The 22,161-nt window shown below is 41.4% G+C and overlaps 3 protein-coding genes across 3 annotated transcripts in view; 1 reads left to right on the top strand and 2 right to left on the bottom strand.

Moving 5' to 3' along the window:
* Positions 1-52: 52 nt before the first annotated feature.
* On the bottom strand, positions 53-971 carry LOC132873307 (histone H2A). The gene has a single exon (XM_060908705.1). It carries the CDS (start codon positions 869-871, stop codon positions 485-487), a length of 387 nt encoding a protein of 128 aa, XP_060764688.1. The 5' UTR covers positions 872-971; the 3' UTR covers positions 53-484.
* Positions 972-1,143: 172 nt separating this feature from the next.
* On the top strand, positions 1,144-2,020 carry LOC132873308 (histone H2B 3). Its single transcript, XM_060908706.1, has one exon. The coding sequence runs from the start codon at positions 1,212-1,214 to the stop codon at positions 1,590-1,592; it is 381 nt and encodes a 126-aa protein (XP_060764689.1). The 5' UTR covers positions 1,144-1,211; the 3' UTR covers positions 1,593-2,020.
* Positions 2,021-6,627: 4,607 nt separating this feature from the next.
* The window catches only part of hyou1 (hypoxia up-regulated 1), a 36,523-nt gene continuing 20,989 nt past the window's right edge, over positions 6,628-22,161 (bottom strand). The window contains exons 14-24 of the mRNA XM_060908157.1: positions 21,983-22,121; positions 21,829-21,886; positions 21,660-21,736; positions 11,560-11,733; positions 11,196-11,389; positions 11,019-11,106; positions 10,188-10,444; positions 9,809-9,893; positions 9,449-9,692; positions 9,220-9,321; positions 6,628-8,247 (exon numbers count right to left, since the gene is read on the bottom strand). Of these exons, the coding sequence (XP_060764140.1) occupies positions 8,201-8,247; positions 9,220-9,321; positions 9,449-9,692; positions 9,809-9,893; positions 10,188-10,444; positions 11,019-11,106; positions 11,196-11,389; positions 11,560-11,733; positions 21,660-21,736; positions 21,829-21,886; positions 21,983-22,121 (1,465 nt within the window). The 3' untranslated portion in view covers positions 6,628-8,200. The remainder of the gene's footprint in view (positions 8,248-9,219; positions 9,322-9,448; positions 9,693-9,808; positions 9,894-10,187; positions 10,445-11,018; positions 11,107-11,195; positions 11,390-11,559; positions 11,734-21,659; positions 21,737-21,828; positions 21,887-21,982; positions 22,122-22,161) is intronic.

The following is a 22,161-nucleotide window of genomic DNA, read 5'->3' on the forward strand; positions in this document are numbered from 1 at the left end:
GTCGTTTTAATTCATGCAGCTTAGAAAAACAAAAACACTGACACACTGCAAGTCTTTGTGCCTTCCTCAGGCTCAACATTTATTGAATTAAAACAGGAAGGAAAAAAATGACATTATTTAATAGCAGTGGGAACAACAACAACAAGCACAGGTCTAAAAACTACAAAGAGTGTAATGCTAATGTTCAGCCCGGGTTTCTTTTGTGTTTAATCCGCTCACAGTCCACCTTTTGTTCATGGCCAGGTTGAACATGTCCGCCATGTTTGTAGCCAGTTAGTGGTTAGTGTTCGTCTCGATGTAGACAAGCATTTCTCCAAGAAACATCAACAGCATAACTCAGTTTCTTAACACTTTAAGACAAAGCAGAAATCAAGCGAGAACAAGAAAACGTGTTACTTCAGTTTAAAGACTCAAAATGGTGGCACCGCTGTGTGGAAGCCGTGATGTGTGTCAATGTCCTCGCCAGATGTCACGGAGTCCATCATCACTTGCTCTTGGCTGGTTTCTCGGTCTTCTTGGGCAGCAAAACAGCTTGGATGTTTGGCAACACCCCGCCCTGGGCGATGGTAACACCGCCTAAAAGTTTATTGAGCTCCTCGTCATTGCGGACAGCGAGCTGCAGATGGCGGGGGATGATCCTCGTCTTTTTGTTGTCTCTCGCCGCGTTTCCGGCCAGCTCGAGGATCTCAGCCGTCAGATATTCCAGCACAGCAGCCAGATAGACTGGCGCCCCCGCGCCTACCCGCTCCGCGTAGTTCCCTTTGCGTAACAGTCTGTGGACACGACCCACTGGAAACTGAAGTCCAGCTCTGGATGAACGAGACTTGGCCTTGGCTCGGGCCTTTCCTCCAGTTTTCCCCCTACCGGACATATTCAAAGTATGGTAATAAAACTAGAGCGTAACGTAGTTTACAGTTTGCTATGTAACTCAGCCACTCTCACGCTTGCAGTCAGCGAGCTGTATTATGATGTAAGCAGGGTTTGTTATTTATACCCCGACCTTGACTCTGATTGGACGCGCTGAATTCCGACAATGCAACCAATTGCAAAGCGCGATCTGTCATACGTCACGACCCGAACGTCCAATTACAGTAAAATCTGCCTGTTCTTTCATTTGCACGCGAATTCTATAAATAAAGGCAAGACGGCAGTGTATAAAGTATACAGACCTGAGCTGAGAAGACGTGACGTTACTCTGACAACCCGAAAACATGCCTGAACCGTCGAAAGCCGCTCCGGCGCCTAAGAAGGGCTCGAAAAAGGCTGTGACCAAGACACAGAAGAAGGGGGACAAGAAAAGGCGCAAGACCAGGAAAGAAAGCTATGCAATTTACGTATACAAAGTGTTAAAACAAGTCCACCCGGATACTGGTATTTCTTCCAAAGCAATGGGCATCATGAATTCATTCGTGAATGACATCTTTGAGCGCATTGCCGGCGAAGCTTCACGCCTGGCTCATTACAACAAGCGCTCCACCATCACATCCAGAGAGATTCAGACCGCCGTGCGCCTGCTTTTGCCAGGAGAACTGGCCAAACACGCCGTGTCTGAGGGCACCAAGGCTGTGACCAAGTACACAAGCTCCAAGTGAAGGTAGGAGCTCAAGATGGACTGAACGGAAGAGGCGCATATGGAAGACGGAAGTGATCTCTGCTCTTTGATACCGCATGTTTATTCCGGGGTTTTTGTTCGTCCTGCGCAAAATTACTGCCTGAAATGTTTCTGAAGGACATTTAAAAACAGTCTTTTTTCCTTTAACGCTTTTATTGAATGTTCCTCCTGTAATGTACTTGTTTGCATGTGTGAATGAAGGCGCAGGTTTCCTCATCTGGAACACTTTTCGGTGCTGTTTAGCTCCAGAGTGCACTTCATAACATCACTGTGGTTCCAGCCAGAAGCCCAAGGGACAGCGGGGGGGACCGATTTTATGTACTGTATGGATTTAAAACAGTGTCTTAATAATGAACATTCATACACAGTGATTTTTGTCAACTCACAATAAATGTTTATTCATGTTGACACCAACGCATTCGTGAACTTTATTGATGTATTATTAAATCACAAGGGTGGGACTGGCGTCACTAATGACATCACTGTGCTCAGGAATTCCGAAAGTTTAAAAATCGGTTTTAGTGTTCTTAACATTTATCCTGCCTTACAACACAAACATTCTAAGGTGTGGCACATTTTCATAAATTATGTGGCAAGGTTAAAAAATGATTTAAGGGGGACGCCAGCACAAACTGTAGCACTGTATTCACTCATACACATTAAGTGTAATACAGTATTAGTTTGCATTATCAAAATTTTATGATACATTAGTAGCTAAAAGCAATGAAGAGTGTGTTAAGTATTGGAGCTATTGTACTAAACAACTTGCACTATGAACACATACCTTCTCATCTCATTATCTCTAGCCACTTTATCCTGTTCTACAGGGTCACAGGCAAGCTGGAGCCTATCCCAGCTGACTACGGGCGAAAGGCGGGGTCATGGGTGCCGCCAGGGGGGGAAGGTTAGAACAATTCTAGGGGCCCAGCACTGCCATGGGGCCCTTTAAGGGGCTGATAATATGCTTTTAATGATTTTAATAAGACTTTTGAAATAACAACAATGCAATATTCCATCTGGTAAAATGAGCTAATTGAACAAGGTTGTCTATTTCTTGAGTTCTTCAACATATCGTCATTTAACCCTCCCCCTTTTGCGAAATGGTACGGTCCAGTTCTGGTAGAAGCGCGATGTGTTAAATCTGTGTGCTGATCAGTGCAACGCTACTTGCTGCTGTGTCGCGGTGCAGCAGCCAGGCAGCAGTGGAGTGCGTACAGTCTATGATCGCTAAATATGAAGAGTGGCTGTCAAAAACGTAAAGAAAGGCAGCTGAAAGCGACTGGAGAGGCAGCCAACTGGTCACTCAGTTTTTCTCAAAGAAAGGTAGCTATCGCTCACGTGTGTTCAAAATATTAGTGAATGGTAAATGAACAGTATGAACGTGGTTGGATTAGCCTATCAAGAGAACACTTTTACAGTTTGTACAGTGACATTTTTTCCATTTTAATAACTGAACTGACTTGTGTGATAATAAACAAGATGAAATGTTATGCTGGTGCTAATAACTAGTGCTAATAACCAGTTTCATAACTAATGGGGTGCCCTAAATATGCACAGATTCAGCCTCAGGGGGACCTCCGCCCTACCAAACCACTGAACACCCCTTTGGAGAAGGTGAGCAGCAATACAACCCATAAATGCTTTAGGATTGAAATTTTTAATGAGCGAGCGCCATATACAGTTTGCTAGATTAAAGTGTTGCTAATAAGGGACACCAGTCAAGTGTTTGACATGGTTACGTGTTCTATGATTTATTAGCAGTCACATCACACATTTCACTACCAGTTGTCCTAGCACAAAAAGGCATGTGGCAAAATCTTGAATTTTCATTTGTGATTGTAAATGCACCAGAATTAGTCACTGACCAGTTTTCATCTAGTCCCTGGTAGGTTAATACACAAAATGTAATAAAGTCACAAACTCAAGGTCCATGGGCTCAAATAATGACAAATAGTGCAACTGTGACGAGGGTGGGCAAAGTTGGGGGGCCCAAAATTTCTGGTGGCGCCCCTGGGCAGGGTACACCCTGGACAAGTCACCAGGTCATCACAGGGCTGACACATAGACACAGACAACCATTCACACTCACACCTACGGTCAATTTAGAGTCACCAGTTAACCTAACCTGCATGTCTTTGGACTGTGGGGGAAACCCACGCGGACATAGGGAGAACATGCAAACTCCACACCGAAAGGCCCTTGTCAGCCATGGGGCTCAAACCCGGACCTTCTTGCTGTGAGACGACAGCGCTAACCACTGCGCCGCCCACCCACTCAGTTTTCAAACAAATTTCATCCGGGACATGGTGAACTAAAACCATGACCTAATTCACTATATCTCACTCATGAGGAAATCAATGAATTGTTTATAATAAAATAGTATGTATATGTATATAATAAAAAGATCACACATTGGCCTGAAGACCTGTTTATCTTTGTGTGTTGAAAAATGTACATTTTTCATACAAACTTCATTGCGGATCTGAGCAGGGGCATAGCTAGGATTTTTCAAAGGGGGAAGGGGGAGTACATACCCGCAGGTTTGTAAATGAAAAAAAAAATACGTTTGAGAAAATAACACGGCCTTTGCATCATTCTTTCATCTCATGTTGCGAGCTGTTGAGAAGTCGGACAACAATTAGGCCAAATCAGCTTTATCCGGCAGTGTACGGATAGCAGCTCGACATCTTACCCTAGTCAACCGATGCAGATTTGTCTATTCTTGTTGTCTTACTGCTCATCGGCCAAAATGTTTTAAGTAAAAGGCGTTGTGTCTTGATGTTGCGTTCTAGAAACGGCACACTAAAACTTAGCTTCGAAGCCACAGAATGCAACTTTGATGGAAAAATATATATATATATATATATATATATATATATATATATATATATATATATATATATATATATATATATATATATATATTAAAAAAATAAAATTGCTTACCTCTCTTCACATCAAAAGGAGGAGGAAAGTTTCACTTGTTTTGACATAGCGAATTATTAACACGAGGAAATACTCGTAATTCTCAACTAAAAAAAGACTGCAGCTACACTGGCAGCTTGACCATGCTTTCTAGTGCGATCGTGTTGCGCTTACGCAGAACTGGGTTTTTGCACCCAAATCACAGGAAGTCCATACAAGGTTACAGAAACCCTAATGAGGCTGAGGTGACAATCTAGTTTAAAAAAAAAAAAAAGTTAGAAAAATTAGTGTGCGCCTTTCTGATATGCGGCTATTGAAAAAAAAAAAAAAAAATGTATGGTCCGACAAAGTGGGGGTCACGGGCACCCCAGGACACCCCCCAAGCTATGCCCCTACTGAATGATGTATTTTCCAATATTTCACTCTGACATCACTCCCGGTGTTTTCCCGCTAACTGGAAATAGCAAACTAGTTCAAATTAAAATTCTTTTGATTCTTTTTTTTTTTTGGGGGGGGGGGGTGGATGTGTCCATGTAATATCAAGAACATTACATGACGAGGCAAAGATTTGAAGTTTATCTTATTGTTTGAAAAGTATTTTCATGCGTTCATTTCACTCATTCGTGAACATATTCACGAGTGAGTGAAATGAACGCATGAAAATACTTTTCAAACACTAAGATAAACTTCAAATCTTTGCCTCGTCATGTAATGTTCTTGATATTACATGGACACATGAATGAATGACTGGTCAGGGTTAAACTGGTAGTGTTACCAGTCTTCTGACCAAGACAGGGCAAGAATCCATGGCACTATGATTGCTTAAAGATTGTGAAAGACAAAAATATTGTGGAGTCTGAACCCAGCATAAAATCTGTAAATAAAAACACTAATTTTTTAAAAAAGTATATTACAGGCACTTTTCTATGAAAGATACAAAAACATACTACAGGTACAAAAGGTGTACACTTGAGGATACCAAACCAGTGACAAGGAAAGGTACAGTGTAGTGGCTTTTTTTTTCCCCCCCCTAAAGATTTGACATGGTCAGTTAGAGCTCTGACCCACGAGTAGTAGACCTGTATTGCTACTGTACATTATAAAAGTTATAATTTGGAAACAATCTTCATTTTAAAGTTAGCCATCACATTTATGTCTCAGTATTTGCCTTTTTAAAAAAAAAAAAAAAAGTGTCTCATATTAACAACTGTGAAATTGGATTACATCATCGTGACCGGTTTCAGTAACTCAAACACTAACTTGATGCTTTGGGGGAAACTGTTGTCATTGTACACACCCCCCGTGTACACTAAATGTCCTGATCCAAAAGAAGCGAGGCTGTGTGTGCTGTCGCTACTAGAATTCTTGGAAATGACGACAAAACACCCATAGCCTGGTCTGATGAATCTTGATTGCTGCTGAGGCACACAAATGGTAGGGTCAGAATTTTGTGACAACAGTCCAGGCTGGTGGTGGTGTTATGGTGTGGGGAATGTTTTCTTGACAAGCTTTGGGCTCATTAATACCAATGGGCCTGCTTGAATATTGTTGCCGACCATGCGCATCTCTTCCTGGTCACAATTTACCATCTAGTACCTACTTCCAGTATGATAATGCACCATGTCCCAAAGCACAAGTTTTCTCACAAACGAGTTCATTGTTCTTCAGTGGCCTTCCAAATCACTGGATCTGAATCCAGTAGAACACCTTTGGGATGTGGCAGAACAGGCGATTCGCAGCATGAAAATTCTGCATCACAATTCCTGCAGTCATATCAATATAGGCCAGAATGTCAAAGGAACATTTCCAAGAGCTTGCTGAATCCAAGAATTGAGGCGATTTTGAGTGCAAAGGGAGGCCCTATCCAGTATTCGTACAGTACTCTGGATAAAAAGTGCTCAGTATGTATTGAATGTGAATCTTTCCAACAATTAGCTGGAGGTTAGATAAACCTACTACAGACTGATGTACAAAAAATCTTAAACCTTTCATTTCAGATGGATACAGAACATTGGAACAAGTGTATAGTACATACCCCTGGTATGGTGGTGTGGCTATTCAAAGAACAGTTATTGAAAGATCACATGACATTGAGATTTAAAAAGGATTTTATTAACAGCTTAGAAACAAAATATCCCTTTCCCCCCCAGACATGGACTCTTCCCTCAACAGACCAGAAACGAAAAAACAAAAAAAAAACAGAAGCATGAAGAGAAGGGAACAGACAAAGGAAGAATAAAGAATCTGCATTGTTACTTTCTTAGAATAGAAAAAGCTCTCATGAGGGGAAAAACAAAACCTAACTTTAACGTCAGTGCAGTCAAATGAGTCCTTAGAAATTCACCATCACTGGTAATGCAAGAGTGTGGACATGATCAGCAAAAGAAAGGGGGAAAGCTAATGGTGGTGTATGCCTCAGTGGTGTTAGCCTACACTTGCTGTCCACTATATAAGAAACACCTCTACATTGCTCATTCGTGCAATTATCCAAAAATCAGCCCATTATGTGGCAGCAGCACAATGCATAAAAATCATGCAGCTGCAGGTCAAGAGCTTCAGTTAAATAAAATATTCACCTCAAAACACTGGGCGAGGGGGAAGGGCAACCAACCATTCAATGAGTGGTAGCACTGCAAGCAGAAGTTTTCAGCAGCAAATGGCCAGACTGGCATTCAAGCTTACAAGAAGCATCTCAAATCAGCAACATGTCAAACGTAAACACCATTCTGTGTAAACTCTAGAGAATATTGTGCATGAAAATCCCAGGAGATGGAAATACTCTAACCAACCCATCTGGCACCAGCCATTTTGTTTCATGTGAACATGAACTGAAGCACTTGACCTGTATTTCCAGGATTTTAAACACCGCACTGCTGCCACATGATTGGTCAGCTGGATAATTACATGAATTAACAGGGGTTCCTAATAAAGTGGTCAGTGTATAATGCAAGTACAGTGACATAATGGGAATGAATACTGAAACCACATGATCCATACACATTTAATTTAGAAAAAGGAGCACATTTCACTTTTTTTTTTTTTTGCTTATTGTATTCCACTGAAAGAATTCTGCATTTCTAGACCCATACACTGAAACAAAAAAGCAGCCCAGGAAAGGAGTTTTCTTTAAAAGTCTTACATTTTCAAATCATCATCATCATCATCTCTGGTTATGCAAATTACTAGAAATTGCATTGTAGATGACAAACTGGCGTGGAAAGAAATTAAGGTCATATCCAAATTCATCCTGCATCTCTTCTCATACGAGTCTAGAATTTTAGGTTAAAGTCTAGACTCCAGCACAAAAATGTTAAAATATTCATGAAGCCATAGTGAACTTTACATGGAGTGAGCTCATTTTGTGCATTTATAATCCCAACAAGTGCACACAGAATGAGGGAAATGCTGCAACGTGTACATTCCGTACAGGCAGACAGGATCAACACTCACTGCAGTTGCCCAAAGACCTTCAAGCTGAAATGTATTCAGTTTCAATAGATCACAATTAATAAATGGAAAGCTACTATATGAAAATGCTGCCATGCTCCAAAATGTCTTCTTGTGGTGCGAGGAGAACAGATGTAAAAAAGATGGGGGGGGGGGGGGGGGGGGAACCCTATTACAGTCAATAAATACAACACAAAAACGAGAATGTTCCAGTAGTTATAATTCATCTCCTATATGGTTTTGTGAATCACTGTCCCCTGTTTCTGTAAACAAACAAACAAACAAACAAAAAAAAAGATCATTGAAGGTTAAATAACTTCAAAAACTTGCACTGAAACACCTAGCCATTTTATTTGAAATTTTACTTTGAGATGTCAGGGCCTGAATGAAACCTAAAACAGTTTCTGAACCGAGTCCATTCTGAGTTTTATATGATTGTGTGTTCACCATTTGCTGATGATGATTAAACATATCAGGGGTGGGTGACTTTGGTTACCTTTGGGTTGGGTAATAAAAGGTCACAAATCAGGTTTAGATTTTATATGTATAGGGTACAGAGGGCATTAGTCGGAGATGCGCAAAAAAAAAAAAAGGGGGGAGAAAGGGCAACACTAAACATGATGCTACTGCCCCTGTGCTTCACAGATGGGATGTGTATTCAGAGTGATGAGCAGAGTTGTGTTTTTGCCAAATGTAGCACTTCTCATCTCATTATCTCTAGCCGCTTTATCCTGTTCTACAGGGTCGCAGGCAAGCTGGAGCCTATCCCAGCTGACTACGGACGAAAGGCGGGGTACACCCTGGACAAGTCACCAGGTCATCACAGGGAATGTAGCACTCGTCATACCAAATAACCTTTGCCAACACGCCGTCGTTCTTGGCAACTTCCAAACATTTTACATGGAGCCCTGCCCGAATCCCACCTCTTGCATGAAGTCAGCTGGGATTAACTCCAGCTACCCCCTGCGACCCCGACAGATAATTGGTCTAGATGATTGGATTTTCGACAGCTCATTTTTCCATAGCGCTCAGCCTTATGGAGTGGCCAAGCTATGGTAGTTTTGTGAACAGCTTCTCCCATGTGAGGTAAGAATTACCCTTGGCCTCTTCAAACAAAAGCCTAATTTTTCAAGTATCCCCCACCCAGAACTACAAGCCCATCACAGTTCCAGTTTGTACCATGTGCATACTTTGAATACTTATTCAACACTACATGTTTGTATTCAATAAATTACCTTTGTCTTCTGTTTTTTCTACTATTTCTGGCTCTGTCTCAGTCTCCTTTTTATTCTCCTTGGTGGGAGGTTCCTCTACTGGTTTCACCTCCTCAGCTCCATCTGGATTTGGGGGGGGGGGGGGGGGAACGACACCAAATTCAGATTAGGTAAAACCAATAACAGAAAAACCAAAGAGTGAAGGACTCAACAACTGCAAGGTCTTACAACCAACCAATTATTTTCTTACTGGATTCATCTTTGGGAGGAATAACTTGCTCCGAGTTTGTACTATTCGTTTTGCCATTCTCAGTGCTGGTGGAGTTCTTGTCTTTAGGTTTGGGCTTTGGCTTGGCAAACTTGGCTTTGTTGAGCAGATAGCTGACCTCTCTATCCAAGAGGGAGAGTTTGGCCTCAATGTCTTTAGATAACAACACAGGTTTCTCTGTAGGAGAGCGTTTCTCCTGCTCAGCCACAGTTTCATTCTTCCAGGTCTACCAATAATCAGAGAAGACAGAAACAAAAAAAAAAAAGTCAAGATAATTACTTAGCGGACGCATTTTTAACATCACATATGGACAAGGAATAACCAATATTGCTTGTTACATACCATAGTCTCATTTATAACTTTCTCCAAGGTCTTCAGCTCAACTTCAGTGAAAATCTGGTCATCTTCTGAAATCAATTTAGCACCCCTATATAGAACACCCATACAGTTAAACAAAAGCCAAAAATGTTTTAATGCCTTATCAGAGCAAACCCTGAAATTCCTTTATAATTTAAAGCGGGGGGGGACACCCCCACACACAAAAATCTGGACAAGGGCATCTGCTAAATGCTGTAAATGTTCATGGAAAAATCCAAGTGTAAATCCTCACTGACTTGCACATCTGGAACAACTCTGGTGCAGCGACCACCTATGGTTTTAAACAGTATGCTAGCAAAGGATATTAGGATTTTGCTCTGTTTAAAATCATCCTAAGACTTACTTCAAGAACATGGCAGAGTGATTGAGCATGCTGTCAAGGGCTGCTAGTCTGTCTGGCCATTTCTTCCTCTCATCCACTCGAAAGAACATAGCTTTGCACAGCTTCTTCAGCTCGCTCAGCTTCTCCTTCAGCTCCTTGGTTCCTGCTGAATAGCCCTCATCATCCAACCATGCTGAAGCCTCACTGAGCTTACTGGAGATGGCTTCCTTCTCCTCTTCAGTAACCACAGCCTGGTACTCATCCTGGTACAGTTTATCCTGTAGGAGGAGGAGAGAAGGGTTATTCAGACAATAATAAAGTCCAGTTCTAAACTAAACCAACACCCATTAGTCTGTACAAATCGTAGCAAAATTTATACATTTTGCTTGATTTCACACTATACACAAATGAACAAAAACGCTGAGGGACATAAAAATATGAAAGCAGGATGAGAGCTTTTGCCAAGTGCATGTAGAAATTGCATGCAAAAAAATAATATATATAGACACCCCACCCACCACAACTGGACATGGACAAAGGTCTCTCACCAAGACATTGTTACTTTGGTCGACACCAAAGCATGATTGCCATTTTCTCACCTGCCTAAATGCACTGTACCAAGCAGGTAAATGCACCAAGGTTCTATTTAAATGGATCAACGCTGCATAAGTGAAAGCACCCTGAATTATTCAAGCTATAAAATCCAAGACAGTTTATGTCAAGGTACTGGAAGACAATTCTGAAGCTCTACTATTAGATGAGTTTAAAAAAAAAAAAAAAAAAAAAAAAAAAAAAAAAGAGCACATGCATTCGCTGAGCATCAGAAAAGCAAAAGGAGTGCAACAATCGTACCTGTGTCTCAAAGACGAACGCCTCCAGGCTGTTTAGAGCCTTCTCCCTCTCCTGTTTTTCCAGATCTCTGTTGGTGAGATCCTGCAGCCTGATGGGAAAGAGCAGAAAAAAATTTTTATGAAGCTGTTTATCAACATCTATGCTGCTAATACAAAGTAACACACTTCCAATACTTACTTCTTTTTCGAGACATCAATCTCTTCTGGGCTGGGATTAAGCACATCATTAACCTCCAGCTCCACTCCAATATCTACAGAGATTTTGCTCTTTTTCTGAGCTTTAGGTTTCTTCTCTGCCTCCTTATCTTCCTCCTTTGCTTCAACTGCTTTCCCATCATCAGGTTTCTCGGACGCCTCAGCCTCCTTATCCGCCTGTGTGATGAAAATTCAATATTTGATTTGGAAGGCATTGATGTTAAATTTTACAAGCCCCATTTCTTTAAGCATTCTCATGTGCTTTAAAGTGAAATGTGACATTAGTAAAGAAAATTCACTATATTTAGAGAAAAAGAATCATTCCAGATTAAGTCAAGCTTTCTTACAGGAGGCTCCTCTTTATCAGCGCCCTTATCAGCTTTCTCCTCCTCAGTCGGAGGCTCTTTGCTTTTCTCTCCTTGGCTTTTCTCCTCTGGCTCAGATTGCTCTTGGGCAGCCTTGGTCTTCTCCACTGCCTCTTCTTGGTCTTTTCCAGCTTCAGAAGGAACCTCCTCTTCATCCTGAAACAAAATATGGCTTGGAATTACATTGGCAAGACAAGAGTGGACAACATGGCACTATTTACTCCCATTGTATGGATAAATTTGGTTGACTTGAAAGTCAGCATGTTGAATGAGTTTGCACAGTAGATCAAAACTGCAGCCAGAGCACATGCAGTTGATATGCCCATCTGGACACAGTGTGCCTTCCTCTTGCCAGACCATATTGGTCATGGACATTCCCCTGCCTTCATGCCAGAATGGGCAGCACCAGGGAGGGGCTTTGGGGTGTTGTAGTTACCCCTAGAACAGCCATAGCAACCCCTTAGCACTCAAATTTGTGTGGTTTATTTTGAAATTAAAAAAAAAAAAAAACCCGTGAATACTATCATTTCGAAAATAAATGCATTAAAAGTATTTTAGATGGGGGCAGGGGGAGCCAACACAGATGATCTCATTTCAACCAATGGACACAGCACATTAAACTTTGGCACGGTCACCTCACAGCAAGAAGGTTCCAGGTTCAAACCCAGCAGCCAGCTGGGGCCTTTCTGTGTGGAGTTTGCATGTTCTCCCCGTGTCTGCGTGGGTTTCCCCCCCACAGTCCAAAAGACATGCAGTTAGGTTGACGTGGGGCGGCCTTGGGCTGAGGTGCCCTTGAGCAGGGTACCTGACCCCTGACTGCTCCCCGGGTGCTCTGGTGTGGCTGCCCACTGCTCTGGGTGTGCGCGCGCGTTCACTGCTTCAGATGGGTTAAATGCGTAGGATAAATTTCACTGTGCTTGAAGTGTGCATGGGATGAATAAATAAAGGTTTCTTCTTTACTTTCATGTTCTGTTAGCCAGAGTGCATTTTTCTGTAAATTCGCATTAACAAGATCAGAATGGATAATTTCTCAAAAAACGTCCATGTGTGGAGACGTAGTAGATGCACTGTTTTGTTAAAAGATATCCAATAGTAAAGGCATGACCCTCCCCTCTGTTACCAATTAAAATTATAATGTATTCGGCAGTTGAGGCACACTGACTCCTTATAGTTCTCTATGCGATGCTCATTCATATAACATTAGGTCTATGGAACGAATACTGCTGACTCAGTCAAGGTGTTGGTAACTGCCTACATGAGTTTGTGATCTCAGAACCCGAGACTGAAACTTGCACAAACCTGTGCATCTGGTGGTGCTGCTTGGGTGTGAGCCCTTGCATAATTATATGAAGTTTTACATTCAGAGCTGTGTTTACATCAGCTGGCTTATGAACCTTGCATCTGGATCCTGCAAGCTGATCATCTTGCCTCTTTTTATAATTTAAAAAAAAAAAAAAAAAAAAACCCACCCCAAAAACACCCCACACAGATTGGCGCTGTATCCAAGCAGGTAAATGTTCATGTGTCAGGGTGTTGGATTAAGGGCACTCGGAGCACAGACCTCCAGCAAGGCTGAATGTCGCAACATTAGGCGACAGTGAACCCAAACTCCTGGAGCTGCCCTGTGGGTCAGATGCACTCAAATTTAGTGGGTCAGATGCACTCAAATTTAATGGGTCCTTCCTTGGTTCATGATGCACCTTTCTGCCAAGTTTCATGAAAATTAGGCCTGTAGTTTTTGCATAATCCTGTTTCCAGGCTAACAAACCAAAAAGTACAACCTCTTTGGCACAGGTAAAACACACTGATGGCACATGAATGGGTAATCCTAAATTTCAGAGCACCCCTCACTCAAAAGATCAAGCAACCTCATAGCACCAGCAAAACAATCTCTGGCACCACCCCGGGAAGCATACATGTCGAGTCATTATCTGAAAATCAACTTAAGACTGGCGTACTGAATGCCAAAAGTACGGAAATAAAAAAAGGTAAAACTAGTCAATATTTACACTCAACACCCTATTTTTTTGATCTCCAACTTCCGCAGCAAGTTACCCATCTGAAACACACTTCAATGCCCCACTCAGCCTTTGAGTGGAGTTTATTTAAAAGGAATGACTGGCTCATCTTGCCAAGCTAGCACTAGGTGCTAGCTAAAGTTATACAGTGATGCTTGAAAAGTTTGTGAAGCCTTTAGAATTTTCTATATTTCTGCATAAATATGACCCAAAATCATCAGATTTTCACACAAGTAGATAAAGAGAACTCAGTTAAACAAATGAGACAATTATACTTGGTCATTTATTTATTGAGGAAAATGATCCAATATTACATATCTGTGTGACAAAAGTATGTGAACCTCTAGGATTAGCAGTTAATTTGAAGGTGAAATTAGAGTCCAGTGTTTTCAAATCAATGGGATGACAAATCAGGTGTGAGTGGGCACCCTGTTTTATTTAAAGAACAGGGATCTATCAAAGTCTGATCTTCACAACACATTTTTGTGGAAGTGTATCATGGCACAAATAAGATTTCTGAGGACCTCAGAAAAAGCATTGTTGATGCTCATCAGGCTGGAAACAAAACCATCTCTAAAGAGTTTGGACTCCACCAATCCACAGTCAGACAGATTGTGTACAAATGAAGGAAATTCAAGACCATTGTTACCCTCCCCAGGAGTGGTCGACCAACAAAAGATCACTCCAAGAGCAAGGCGTGTAATAGTCGGCAAGGTCACAAAGGACCCCAGGGTAACTTCTAAGCAACTGAAGGCCTCTCTCACATTAGCCAATGTTAATGTTCATGAGTCCACCAACAGGAGAACACTGAACAATGGTGTGCATGGCAGGGTTGCAAGGAGAAAGCCACTGCTGCTCATCTGCAGTTTGCTAAAGATCACATGGACAAGCCAGAAGGCTATTGGAAGGCTGTTTTGTGGACAGACAAGGCCAAAATAGAATTTTGGTTTAAATGAGAAGCGTTATGTTTGGAGAAAGGAAAACACTGCATTCTAGCATAAGAACCTTATCCCATCTGAAACATGGTGGTGGTAATATCATGGTTTGGGCCCGTTTTGCTGCATCTGGGCCAGGACGGCTTGCCATTATTGATGGAACAATGAATTCTGAATTATACCAGCGAATTCTAAAGGAAAATATCACAGGGATGTGATTTGGGGCTGGTGAAATTATCTGAAAATTTTAGGCGGGGGTCTGGGGGCCACAGGCCCCCAGCTCGTCCAGGGCAGCACCCTGGTGGGGGGACAAGGGGGGAAGCCCCCCGAAGCTACTGGGTTTTGGGGTTTTCTGACTTAAATTGTACTAAAATGGCAAGCAAACACACAAGAAAAAACTTGTCATGATTAACAAATTCAAGCCAATTTAATGGTCAACATGCAACTCTGACACGCGCGCACGCACGCACTCTCTCTCTCTCTCTCTCGCGCTCTCTCACTCGAGCACACACTCTCTCACTCGCGCACACGCACTCTCACTCGCGCTCTCTCTCACTCGCTCTCTCACTCACGCGCGCACGCACTCTCACTCACTCTCAATCGCTCTCTCACTCACGCGCACACGCACTCTCACTCACACTCTCTCTCTCACTCGCGCTCTCACTCGAGCACACACTCTCGCGCGCGCGCACGCACTCTCACTCGCTCTCTCTCTCACACTCGCTCTCACTCACGCGCGCGCACTTTACGCTCGATCACGGAGGCTGCCATCTTTCAACTCTGTTTGAAGCGAGCTTACGTACAGCTATCTAACAAGCGCGTTCATTGGTTGTTACAGAGCGATGGGCCAATCACGTACCTCGTTTCATCTCAATGACGTAATTGCGTAAATGACGTAATTGCGTCAATGAGATGAAACGAGGTACGTGATTGGCCCATCGCTCTGTAACAACCAATGAATGCGCTTGCTTCAAACAGAGTTGAAAGATGGCAGCCTCCGTGATCGAGGCGTAAAGATGCAAATCCGAGGCTGCCATCTTTCAAACAAAGTCGGAACGAATAGGATACGAATGTAGATTTGAGGGAAAAATTGGAAACATTTTTCTTCAAGTTTTGAGGTGAAAAAAGCGGAATTCCGTGAATTCGCGGAAAAATCACATCCCTGATATCAGGACATCGGTCCATGAACTGAATCTCAAGAGAAGGTGGGTCATGCAGCAAGACGACGACCCTAAGCACACAAGTCGTTCTACCAAAGAATGGTTAAAGAAGAATAAAGTTAATACTTTGGAATGGCCAAGTCCTGACCTTAATCCAATCGAAATGTTGTGGAAGGACCTGAAGCGAGCAGTTCATGTGAGGAAACCCACCAACATCCCAGAGCTGAAGGTGTTCTGTACAGAGGAATGGGTTAAAATTCCTCCAAGCTGGCATGCAGGACTGATCAACAGTTACCGGAAACGTTTAGTTGCAGTTATTGCTGCACAAGGGGGTCACACCAGATACTGAAAGCAAAGGTTCACATACTTTTGCCACTCACAGATATGCAATATTGGATCATTTTCATCAATAAATAAATGACTAAGTATAATATTTGTTTCAATTGTTTAAGTGGGTTCTCTTTATCTACTTTTAGGACTTGGGTGAAAATCTGATGTTTTAGGTCATATTTATGCAGAAATACAAAAAATTCTAAAGGGTTCACAAACTTTCAAGCACCAGTGTACAATCAGTAATAAATTATGAAGCCTAGCAAGCATTAGCTATACTGATTAATGACATCATTCACTCAAGTTAGTCGTTGTAATATCAGTCCAAGAACTAGCTTGGTCATCAGAATGAGCAACATACTGGTAAATTTCCAAAGAATGTCCAGGGTCTTGTAGCAGAACAAGATATAGCTTTGCTGTAGAACCATCAAGAGCTTCAGGTGCATGTTTTTTTAAAAATAAATTTAAAAAAAAAAAAAAAAAAAAAAAAAAAAAAAGAAGTGTTCATGAGGCTTGATTATCATACCCAGAATTGCCACTCACTGCATCAACCATGCCCTTCCACCAAAAATGTTTAATACTGGCTCTTTTTGAAATACCATAGTTCACTCCAAGTTGCATATGCATGCGAAAATGTAATTCTACCCCCATTCCCTGTATTAGCTTATGAAAGAAAATAGTCGGAAAAACGAGCGGATCAGAAAAAGCCATACGAAGTTACGTCACTTCGAAAATTAGTATTCATGGCCTCGCCCACCTTGGCTTGCGACCACCCACGGGAAGAAAGTTCGGATTTAAGCACAAGGAGAGATAGCAGAGCCCATCTCGTCAGTAGTTAACGAAGAGGACCTAACAGCAAGCTGAAAACATATCTGAAGTTCGTGCCTGTGTTATTTAACAGCAAGCTGAAAACGTGTCTGAACAAGTTCGTGCCTGCGTTATTTGTGGCAGTAAGACATCAACATTCCATTTCTTGCCCAAGATAGAAGAGCTGAAGAAGAAATGGTTGGAATTTATCTTTGGAACACCACCAGCGAAGTATAATGCAACGTTAGTGCTGTGTTCTGATCATTTCAACCACAGTGACTTTTCAAACTTCAGTGCCTTCAGTAGTGGTTTTGTTTCGAGGTTGTTTTTAATACCTGGATCTGTTGACCACCAGCTCACAAGCTGTAAGTAAAACATGAACTTTTTGTTCGAAGGCTTTTGTTACAAAATGGCATGTTCATATTCTCCACGTTAGCATGCATGACATGGTCACAAGCTAGGCAGGGATGAGAGTTTCCCGCTTTGGCAGATTTCCATTTTTTTTTTCTGAGTAAAAAAAACGACCTTTTTATATTACGCCAAATCCGTTGAGAATTTTTTTTTTTTTTAATTAATTTCAGGGGGTTGGGGTATGTTCCTTCATGCTGTTCAAACTATCAACTCCAACGATGTTTATACATTATTTGTAAGTCGCCATCTTTAGTCTCGTTTAAATCTCGTTGAATGTAATGTGAAATTCATGTTATCTACATTGCTCAGGGATGAGTGCATGTTGAGAAAAAAAAAAAAAATCTGAAAAGTAGCGGGGGGGGGGGGGGCAGCACACAGGTCCCCAGTGGGGTCCAGGGGCAACGTCTCTGAGGGACCGGGGGCGAAGCTGATGGATTTTGCCGATTTAAACACCCAAAACCCATTAATTTTAGCAATGAAATATGTATTTCTCGAAGTTGATATCCCAATTCAACATGCCATCAACTGAAACTTTTGTATCATGACAAGTGTTCTTTCTTAAATATCATATCCCACCTTGTTTGACTTTTTCAGCATGTTCAGTGCAACCTTTTAGGTTTTGGAACAATAGACCCATAAATCAGGGATGAGAATGAAAAATATTTTAAAAGTCTGAAAAAACCAGGGCAGGGCCCATGGGGCTAATGATTTTTGGCTTTTTTTTTTTTAACCCCAAAACCATTAATTTTATCAGCAAAAATTTGCAATTTATTTGGAAATAAATTACCCTTCTTGGTGGACTCCCAGGTGAAAATGATTAATATGGTACAAGAGACTTGTTTTTAATCAATTCACATTTGATTTAAACAAACAAAAAAAAATTCAAATGCACCTTTTAATATAAACGAGCTCTACAGTATTACATTCTGCATTTTAGCCATTCATGTCTTTGAATACTCTAATCCTTTAAAACTTAGTGCAAACCAGAAAAAAGTTCTATCATATTCTCTTAAGCTTTCTTCTGATGTTATCATGGTAGCAGGAGGTCTTGCATATTAAGCAGGCAACATTCAACATCACTCATCACTTCCCTTTCAACTGTTGTGTGTACTAACTAGGTTTTATCTGGACAGGATGTTGTGTAATGTAATGCATATACCATATGGTCAATTTGAAGATCGAGATGGTGATTTTGAATTAAAGCACAGGCATGTACAATGGGCATTACATATTGGAAATTTTTTTTAAATCAAAAACTACAAGTTCATCTCGGCCTAAAAAATTTGGGCAGACGCTCCCGCGCGGCACATGCCAGCAATTCCGTCCCCCTATGAAATGAGCAATAAGTAGGAGAGTTATATATGCTATCATACTTAAAATTTCATCAGAAATATAGATATGATACTATGATTCTCCCCAACATGCTACATTAGATAAGCTAACCCCAATTATAAAAGATACACACATATATGACATGTAATTGATATTTTTTGGGGCGCGCGCTCTCTCTGCCATGCCGATCCTGTAGGCTGCACTGACTCAACCAAACTGAAAACTCCGGTCCTCGAGAAAAGAGATAAGAGCCTGCCCACACTGAAAGCTGATTGGCTTATTTTGCTAAGTAACCCAATCAAGATGCTCTTTGTCTGGCATGCGCTACATGAACAGGCACACAGGCAGTGTTGCCAGATTGGGTGGTTTTAAGTGCATTTTGGCGGGTTTTGAACACATTTTGGGCTGGAAAACGTCAGCAGTATCTGGCAACACTGCACACAGTCTCCCTCGCGCACCCCCTCGCGCGTGCACATTCTAAGATGCGTGATGCAGACCTTAATGTTGCGCGTGCACGCTCTTGCTCGCTTCTATCAATATGCAGGAGACTCCCAGAACTTCCGGGAGACTTGGGATGTCGGCGTTATAAGGTGACCACAGATCGTTAATCATACCCCCCCCCAAAAAAAACCTCTCAACGGATTTACATCGATCTCAAAAACGATCATTTTGGTCTGAAAAAGTCGGAAATCCGCCAATCGGCAGAAAATTCTCATCCCTGATTGTTATTGGTCAAAACAGCGATGTCGAGACCATAATAGCCAATCAAAACAGTTTTTAAAAAGACACCCACATCCGCTTGTTCTGACCCACTGGAGGTAGCGTCACAGTGCTGTTAGCCAATCAGAGGCAACACGTTTACATGTTATGAATATTAATGAGTAAGAGCTGAAATCCTGTCAGTCATTCTCCTGCCACCCATTCCTCCACAAAACTAGAACAGCCTGAAACAGGAGAACCACAGCATTTTTCACCAAAACCAGCTCACAGGGCATTCATTCATACTAGAAACCACCACACAATTAATGGAAAAAAAAAAAAGATGCAAGGAGACCTTTAATTACCATCAAATAATTCCAACAAGATACCATTTATTCTAAGAACCTGGACAAACAGAACACTATTCCCAGGAAGGGGGAAAATTCATGGAGCTGTAACAATGGCACAGTCCATGACTTTGGAGAAACATCTAACCAAAAAGTACCACCCCCTCCCTTCAAAAACCATTTTTCCAAAAACACATTAACACACAGTAGCCTACCCGATTACCTTGGGAAGATGACTGGAGGGGTGGGTTGCAGATGCGTGGCATAATTGTTATATCTAACCAACTACCTAATGCGTCATTTCACATGCAAGAATACACTACATTCATTATGATCATTTTAAAACCACAAACATTGCCATTGTTAGTACTTGCAATATCTGCTTAGCCTTTTGGAAGACTGTGGTCATGTATAATGAATACATGGCAAAGTCCATCCCAATCATTTAATTTGGATTGAATGAAAAGGCTTTTTACAGCCCTGTTACCGCCACATTGCAGTCAGGATGTTCAGAGAATTTCAAGAAATCTAACAATGTTCTGCGGGGCGGGGCTACCATGCCTTTAAAATGCAAATTTGCTTTCTCTTCCATAACCTCTATGGGAATTGATGAGGTTAATAATTGGACTGCAGCCAGCCACTAGAGGGCCTCACTTAAAGGAGAACTGAAGTCATTTTTAAACTTGCTTTATCTCTTAATGTTACTCAATTATGTTTTCAGTTTTAGTAACCTTATATCATGACTCACATTGACAACTAATTGCAATTAAATATTATACTTTGCCTATTTGGTTTTTAGCCATGTTGAATTTAGTTCTTTTGGTCCACGGCAGGCAGGCGTCGCTCATCAGCGCAATCTTCATGAGACTTGTGCGAGACTTCGAAACATCAAGTGTCAGCCACATGTCAGTGCTGCTATTTTGAAATCTGTTTTTCCCCAAACGAAAAACATTGCACAAGAGAGTTTAAATGACAATTACTGCCTACTTTTTTTCAAAACTTTCCTAATTGCTAGCAAAAAAAATAAAATAAAAAAATAAAAATAAAAAACCCTTTCCAGCTTGATTACATCAGTGTTCAAGAGAGGGCATGCGCGTCTTTTGACAACATTGGCAGATGCTGTCACTGATTTCTGCTGCACATTTTACTTCCATCCTATGTCTCGCACAGGTCTCAACAAATCGTTTACAGCCTTTGCTTTGACATCTGGACTGAGATTACATAGCATATTTCAAAACTCCTTGCTATAGCAGTGACAAAATAGCCATAAAAATGCATTCCTATATTTAATAAAATGAGAAATAGAAGTTAAAAAAAAAAAATTGCCTTCAGTTCTCCTTTAAACTCATGTTCCAATGTCCACCCACAAGCCAAGTTTTTAGAGTGGACAAAATAGTCTGGGATTTACATTCCCTCCAATAGTTTAGATGCGGTTAGAAGTTCAAGTCAATTTCACAACCAGAAAAGTTTGGGGGGGGGGGACTCTCACTCCTGACTGATGAAACGAATTAAAATCATTTGTTTTGCAAGTAAACACATTAAGTGCTTCATGTTGGTGCAATGCACCTCAATGCTGAAACTATAGTACTCGCTTGTCAACTCCTGAAGCTTGATGAACTACACCTCACACCTGCAGAGGCACAATCTGGTTGATAGCAGAACGGTTCTTGGCAGATTAATTAGTGTGCACCGATGAGAAATGAATTTCAGAAATCAGAACCTTAAGTTTGTGGAAACCCTGAAACCAGGCAAATTAATGGGCATCACAAATGAGTAGTGTACATTAGAAACTTTGTTAGAAAAGAATATTAATCCTAGAGGTTTACATTAGCCTGTATTAACACATTAACTAGTTAACTAGCTTGTCATGTTAGTAACCAGTTTTTAGCCTAGTCAGGTAAGTTTCCAGCAACCAAAACATGGGACTGGGCAGTACATCAGAGCCTTTACTTTCCCAGTGGGCTAGCTCATGAATTTGCTTTTTTCCCCACCCCTACTGTAGTTGGATGAATTTTTTTTTTTTTTTTACATGTTGAACTGTACCTGTACTGGTTCTGTCACATTAGCAGTGGGTTCTGTGCTCCCACCTCCAAACAGGCTGGAAATTGTGTTCCCCAGTTCTTTAAGGAAGAGAGATTTGTATCAATGTAGTAAAACATATAATGGAACAGGACAGAAAAGGGAACAGACATCAGAATAGAACAGAACCTACTCGTGAGAGTTGATTCTTCCTCTTTCTCCTCTACAACAGTCTCAAACACTGATTCCACCTGCAACATAACATTTCCCATGGTCAGTATTTATGACTCCATGCAATTATTTCTGTAGTCAAAGCTGTAACAAGAGAGAAATACAATTTAACCGACCCTGTCTAAAATGAGTAAACCACTCTCATCCATGTTGAAATGGGCCTTGATGCCTTTGGACTCCGCATCAGAGTGCTTCTTAAAGCTGTCCCCAACTCCAGACAGCTTCACTGTGGTCAGGTTCACCGAGCCAAACATCCTGATAGAAAACAGCCAGTGTACCTTACATTATCTAAAGC

This window comes from Neoarius graeffei, chromosome 25 (genome assembly GCF_027579695.1).
Source record: "Neoarius graeffei isolate fNeoGra1 chromosome 25, fNeoGra1.pri, whole genome shotgun sequence".
In the NCBI taxonomy this organism is placed as follows: domain Eukaryota; kingdom Metazoa; phylum Chordata; class Actinopteri; order Siluriformes; family Ariidae; genus Neoarius; species Neoarius graeffei.

What these genes read in the sequence shown, in the direction of transcription:
- LOC132873307 (XM_060908705.1), bottom strand. Translation starts at nt 871, where the DNA reads ATGTCCGGTAGGGGGAAAACTGGAGGAAAGGCCCGAGCCAAGGCCAAG.
- LOC132873308 (XM_060908706.1), top strand. Translation starts at nt 1,212, where the DNA reads ATGCCTGAACCGTCGAAAGCCGCTCCGGCGCCTAAGAAGGGCTCGAAA.